Source organism: Phycodurus eques, chromosome 10 (assembly GCF_024500275.1).
Source record: "Phycodurus eques isolate BA_2022a chromosome 10, UOR_Pequ_1.1, whole genome shotgun sequence".
Taxonomy (NCBI): domain Eukaryota; kingdom Metazoa; phylum Chordata; class Actinopteri; order Syngnathiformes; family Syngnathidae; genus Phycodurus; species Phycodurus eques.
This window is the reverse complement of record NC_084534.1, coordinates 18,248,477-18,254,903: the sequence shown is the minus strand read 5'-3', so window position 1 is coordinate 18,254,903 and position 6,427 is coordinate 18,248,477. Positions and strand designations below refer to the sequence as shown.

The 6,427-nt window shown below is 46.8% G+C and overlaps 1 protein-coding gene across 1 annotated transcript in view; it reads left to right on the top strand.

The window, feature by feature from the left end:
• Positions 1-356: 356 nt before the first annotated feature.
• skib (v-ski avian sarcoma viral oncogene homolog b) overlaps positions 357-6,427 on the top strand; it is a 59,078-nt gene continuing 53,007 nt past the window's right edge. The window contains exon 1 of the mRNA XM_061688133.1: positions 357-1,629. Within this exon, the coding sequence (XP_061544117.1) occupies positions 754-1,629 (876 nt within the window). The 5' untranslated portion in view covers positions 357-753. The remainder of the gene's footprint in view (positions 1,630-6,427) is intronic.

The following is a 6,427-nucleotide window of genomic DNA, read 5'->3' as shown; positions in this document are numbered from 1 at the left end:
TTTACGTTAAACGTAAAGTAACATTTGATTCAATTTTATTTCAGGCTATTACATTCTAAACATTTAGAATCTTATTTCCTCCTCACTTACACAACATATATCCTCTGTACGCTCCACCCCTCGCCTCACTTCGGAAGGATTCTTTTTTTTTTCCCTCTTCCCCTTTTTTTTTGTTTTTTGTTTTGTTGGTGTGCAGCTGCCATGTAGCAGCGGGAGGCACAGCTGTCTGCGGGAAGAGCCAAAGCCCGGGGAGTCAGTCACATTCCTGGCTGGGATTCAATGACTGAAGCAGACACAAACAAACAGAGAGAGAGAGAGAGAGAGAGAGAGAGAGAGAGAGAGAGAGAGAGAGGGGGGTGGAGAGAGCGAGAGAGAGAGAGAGAGAGAGAGAGAGAGACTGGGTGGCACATTTGAGGCGCACATTAGGAGTGCGTAAAACGGCTGTGGAAGGCGTAAGAAATAAGACTTGTGCTTGTGCTTACAGTTGATTTTTCCCAGTGTGGAAGTTGTTTATTTAAAGACAGAGAAAGAGAGAGAGAGAGAGCGGGAGGACAAGCCCTTGTGGATCTTTTGTTTGTTTTTTCCCCCCCCCTGTATGGGCCGCACCGGGAAGGGAAGCTGCTCCTTGTCCGGGGGAAGCTGTCTGGCTGGCGGCGTGGAAATGCTCAGCGCGGACGCAGAGTGAACGAGACGCCTCGAAGCAACCAAATCGACCAAAGTTGTTCTACTTGTCAACCCTTCAAGAAAAGGAAGATGGAGGTGAGCAGCTTCCAGCCTCACCCTGGACTTCAGCAAACTCTGAAGCAGTTCCACCTGAGCTCCATGCGCTCGCTCAGCGGACCGGCGGCGTTCTCCGCCCGCTGGCCCCACCAGGAGTCCCTGTTCAAGGACGCCAAAGCCGAGATGGCGCTCGCGCTGCCGGCCCACACTCCCCCGGCCATGTCCGGGCCGCTCTTCATCCCGTCCGACCGCTCCACGGAGCGCTGCGAGACGCTTCTGGAGCGCGAGCCCATCTCTTGCTTCGTGGTGGGCGGCGAGAAGCGCCTGTGCCTGCCGCAGATTCTCAACAGCGTGCTGCGGGACTTCTCCCTGCAGCAGATCAACTCGGTGTGCGACGATTTGCACATTTACTGCTCGCGTTGCACGGCCGACCAGCTGGAGATCCTCAAGGTGGTGGGCATCCTGCCCTTCTCGGCGCCCTCCTGCGGTCTCATCACGCAGACGGACGCCGAGCGCCTTTGCAACGCGCTCATCTACGGCGGCTCGTACCCTCCGCCGCGCCGCCGGGGAGCCGCCAAGGAGCTGGAGCGCACCGAGGCCAGCTTCCGCGTGTACCACGAGTGCTTCGGCCGATGCAAGGGCTTGTTCGTACCGGAGCTCTACTCGGGCCCCGGCGCAGCCTGCGTGCAGTGCCTGGATTGCAGGCTCATGTTTCCGCCGCGGAAGTTCGTGGTGCACAGCCACAAGCGGCTGGAGAACCGGACGGTGCACTGGGGCTTCGACTCGGCCAACTGGAGGGCCTACGTGCTCCTGGACCCGGACTACAGCGGCAAAGAGGAGAAGGCGAGCCTGGAGCGGCTGCTCAGGGACTTAAAGGGCAAATACGACTTGACCGTCAAGTCGTGCAGAGTAAGTGGAGTTTCATTGATTTGATCGGGAGTCGTGGCTCGGTGTGCGTTCTCATTGGACTTGTCAACTTTGTGCACATCACACATCTGCTGCGTGGGCGGGGAGCGCACGTTGTATACTGCGGTGGTTCTGGAACTTTGGACACCAAGTACCATCTTTCCAAAAAAAAAAAAAAACAAACAAACAAAAAAGAGCTCCCCAAGTAGCACCGCCACGACCAACATTACAATACAGCAAAATAGTAGGATGACACTGTATTTATATAACATCATTGTAAGTCACTGTAACATTGTGCACACTTTGAACATGACCACTGCCCTGAAATATAAAAACCGTTCTGAAATAATCACTCAATTAAAATGTAAAAGTCAAATGAAAATTGTATCTCAAGAAATGTTTTGTTATAAACAGTTCTCAAAGCGTAAAGGCTAATGAGTTGAACGTAGAAGTTAAATACAACCGAACTGTGCTTGAGAATCACTGGTACAGCAAGTCCTCTAAGGGCCATACTTTTTTTTTTTTTTTCATGTAAATGTTTCATTATATATAAAATGAGGTCACTGATGGTCACCGGACTTTGGTGCACGCAGCGTGGACTCAATCCCCACTGAGTGACGATGTGAATGTGAGACAGAATGGTTATCTTTCCTATATACGCGCCCTGCGGCTGCTGCTGACCAGTCCAGGGTGGAATCCAGGATAGCGGATAAGGACAGTGTGGATATATGGATATAGAATGAGCATTTGTAGTTGTGATACACAGCAGTGCTTAGCGCATCTGCCTCACTGTTCTGAGGTTCCGGGTTTGAATCTCTCCTGTGTGGATTTTGGATGTTCTCCCAGCACTCGCGTGGTTTTTCTCCAGGTAGTCCAGCGTCCTCCCGCATTCCTAAAACATGCATGTTGTTAAACCTAACACCCATTCACTAAAGATAGAAAATGTTCCCTCAGTGTGAATGGCTGTCTGTCGATATGTGCCCTGCATACATTCGATAGGTTTCATGTTTTTGGGTGGCCAGCACGGTGGAATAGTGGTTAGCACGTCTGTCTCAGAATTCTGAATCTCAGCCTTCCTCCCATGTTCTCGCTGTGCTTGCGTGTGCTTCCTCCCACATTCCAAAAGACGTTACACCAAACATAGGAAATCTGAAGACTACATACGGTATATCCGTAGGTTGATTGACTAATGACTACAGTATATGGGCGCTGCGATTGACTCGGGACCAGTTCCAGGGTGAACCCGCTTCTCTTGCCAAGTCTACCGGGATTGGCTGCGGCTCCTAACCGGAACCCTAATGAGGACAAGCGGTATAGAAAATGGATGGATGGAAGTTGGGCTTTTTATAACAGTTCCTCTGAGGTTTTATTTTTAGAATTAGTTGGCAGGACACCCCTGCTCTAATAAAGGTATTTGATTTTCTTTGATATTGTGACTGTTCCGAATATTTTTTTTTTTATATTGGACGCACCTTTTATAGTATACACACCTGGGCGATGCCCAGTTGGATTGACTACAGTTTTCTACGACCGTTCATTTTTGGTATTAGTGCAGGTGTAACAAATGTGTTTGTATCATACTACATCACACATACAGCCCCTCTGCATTAAGATAAATGAAGTCCTGATGGTTTTTAAGCAAGATGATGAGGAGGGGGTGGATGGAGGCTATTTAAAAGTGGTGACGGGGTTAAGAGTTTAATGAGGTTTGGGATATGGATGTGCGTGCGTGTGTATGTGTGTGTGTGTGTGTGTGTGTGTGTGTGAGAAGGTGGTGGGCTAAGCTGCACATGGGTGGGTGTGGATGTCACCGTGATGGCGTCCTGCGTGGGTCAGCGTGGACAAAAGAGCATTGAAGACGGGGGTGGGTGGTTGGCTGCGTGGTTCCGTTGCAGAGCAGCTGCTGTGTGGGACTCTGGAAACGAATGGACATCTCTGTGGGCATCGCCGCCGTCCGAGCGCCAGCCAGGAGATGTGTCATCGGAGGGGAACCTTCGGCGCGAAAACTGAGCAAAGTTGCTAAACAGAAGAAACAATGGCTCACTGTTTTACATGTCTATAGTGGTGCTTTGATTTATGAGTTGAATTAGTCCTGTGACCATGCTCATAATGCAAATTATTGGTATCTCAAATCAACCATCCCCTTTAAAATGAATGCAAATGTCATTAATTCGTTCCAACCCCTAAAATAACACCTCCCAAAAATTGTAACATGCTATGCAATTAGAAAAAAAAGCACTCTACAGTACAGTGGTAATACAATTGTAAAAACACACAGTAATAAAATAATACAAGAATATAACATAGCCTCATTTACTGTATAGCAACGACAGAATGATCAAAATCCAATTGATCAAAAATGGAAAAAAACGCTATTCCAAAGTGGTTTTCAGCAACCTAAAAAAAAACTCACTCCAAAGCAAACAAAGTTTCCATGTGTGAATGTATACATAGCCACAAGATAAATTGGCCAGTCAAGGGAACCTCCCTCCATTTACTTTCCACTAGTCTGGTTAGGTACAGTATATACAGAGCTGCAATATTTACAATGGCAATACTTGTGGTTTCCGTCTCACTCCGAATTATTCAGCAGCCCATTAAGGCAGCAAAAACTAGTCGGGCCTGAGTTAGCCTGCTGTCAAATAGTGACATCCACTCGGTTCCGTTTACTGTGAGACGGAGACGACATAACGCCTGCTCCCTATTTCCATTTGTATGGCAGGCTGTTTAGCCACGAAAACGTAGTCGGGCTTGATTTTAGTTAATTAATTAGTTAACCTCCTGCTGCTTGCTGCCAAGTACTACAATCGAATCTATTATCATGAACATACAGCAATGACATACTTACCGAAAAAGAAAATGTTAATCGGCGAGGATTACTGTGTAGTGGTGCATGAATGTGTCCATTGTATTTGTGTTTTACTGCTCTCCCAGCGTTCATACATGACTTAAACGTGACGTGCATAGTTGACTGGCTCTCCTTTCCCACATGCGAGGGCGTTACACTTAGGAAGTGCCTTGAGATAGGAGTGACCTGTCTTACAAGTCTTTCGAGATGCAAGCTGTCATTCGGCCGATTTTTTTGCTTTGACTTTCGATTGCAAACTTCCAATACGAGCGCTGTATAACAAGTAGCACTTTGGCAAAAAGTGAACAATTCTTTTAGTAGCTTAAAGCTGTTTCATGCCACTTGCAGTTCAACGTGACTGTTAAAATAAACAAAACTAGTAGACTCACACATTGTGTCTTCAAAACAAGCACATAGTTTAGCCTTTAGAATGCTAACTTAATGCTAATGCTAACACATAATGGGAAACTCAAAATAGAACCCCTTAAGCAACTGATGTTTGAACACAAACGGTGCAAAAAACAACAACACACATTTAGACATTGAATATAACTACTCAAAGTCATATATTCTTTATCCTCTGCGAGAGGCGGGCTAAGGCGTATGCACTAACATCAATGTGCAGTATATCCATCCGTCTCTCTTATACTGCCCCCAAGTGGCCAAGGCGGACAGCAGCACAATGTGCATTGCATTAAATGATAATGTGTGAAAAAAGTGTTTGATTCTTTTTAATTGGATTAAATTAGGTCATTACTGTATGTATTTATGAAGTGCATCGTTATAGAGTGCTATTTTTCTCATTAAAAAAACATTCCAAAATGTTTTGGCGTTTTTTTTTGGGAGGCTGGAATGAGTTAATGCCGTTGTCTTTCTTTTCAATGGGGAAAGATGATTTGAGATAGGAGTGCTTTGAGTTCCAAGCGTGGTCACACAATCAATTCAACTTCTATCTCACGGCACCACTGTCCTCGTGAATCCAAAGTACCTGATTGGCCAAACTGTTCCAAACCACATCATGATGTATCACCTGTGTGTTGTTTGTCATCTAAAAAAACTGTGAACTGTGTGTGGTAGGCAGCCTTTCACAGAGTGTGTGTTATACACAAGACGGAGGGATGGGTGGCGGGGCGGGGCGGGGCGGGGCGGGGCGGGGGGCAGTGCACGTTGGCTGTGGTTCACTGTCAGTCGTGTCCCACTTAGCAGACAGGCCACGCTCCTCAGGGAGCCGCACACCAGCGCTGCTGCCATACATCAGCCTGACAGGCCAAGCTGCTCAAAGGCCAGACGGCGGCTCGCACACCAAGCTTAAGCCGGCAAGAAAAAGAAAGACAGAAAAAAAAAAGAGTCCACGTTATCGGCCGCCTCAGACTCCGTCACATGTCACGCGGCTTTATTAATAAGAGCCACAACTCGCCTGTCCGCACTTGATTGTCGATGCTGGGAGGTGCAATTAATTCAAATTAGATAGCGGAGTTCCATTACATTATTGTATATTATCATAAACTAATATTAGCACGGTTATTTTTCTCTCACTGGGTCTGTCAACGCGAACAATCGAGGCAGGTGGCCGCCCCCGCTCGACAGCAAATCTGATTGATTTGAACGTTCAAATCAATCAGAATGTTACTGTGTGCCGTCGCTACATTTCGGTGCAGTAGAAACAAATTGCTTCAAGCATGCTGAGGATGCAATTAGCCAGCAAGCAGCAGTAGTTTGACTAATTAATTCACTAAACAACTTGACAACAAGCAGCAGTGGGCACAACTAAATCATGCCCGACTAGTTTCATGCCTAAACAGCTCGCTAAAAAAATTGGAACAGAAGTTAAACATGTTGTTGTGGCTACATCTTGAAGTAATCAAAACAAATTGTATTTCACAAGTACTGGGCACCTCTTTTTCAGGCCTCACTTGTTTGCTGCCTAAATGGGCGGCTGTAGGAATCAAAAGA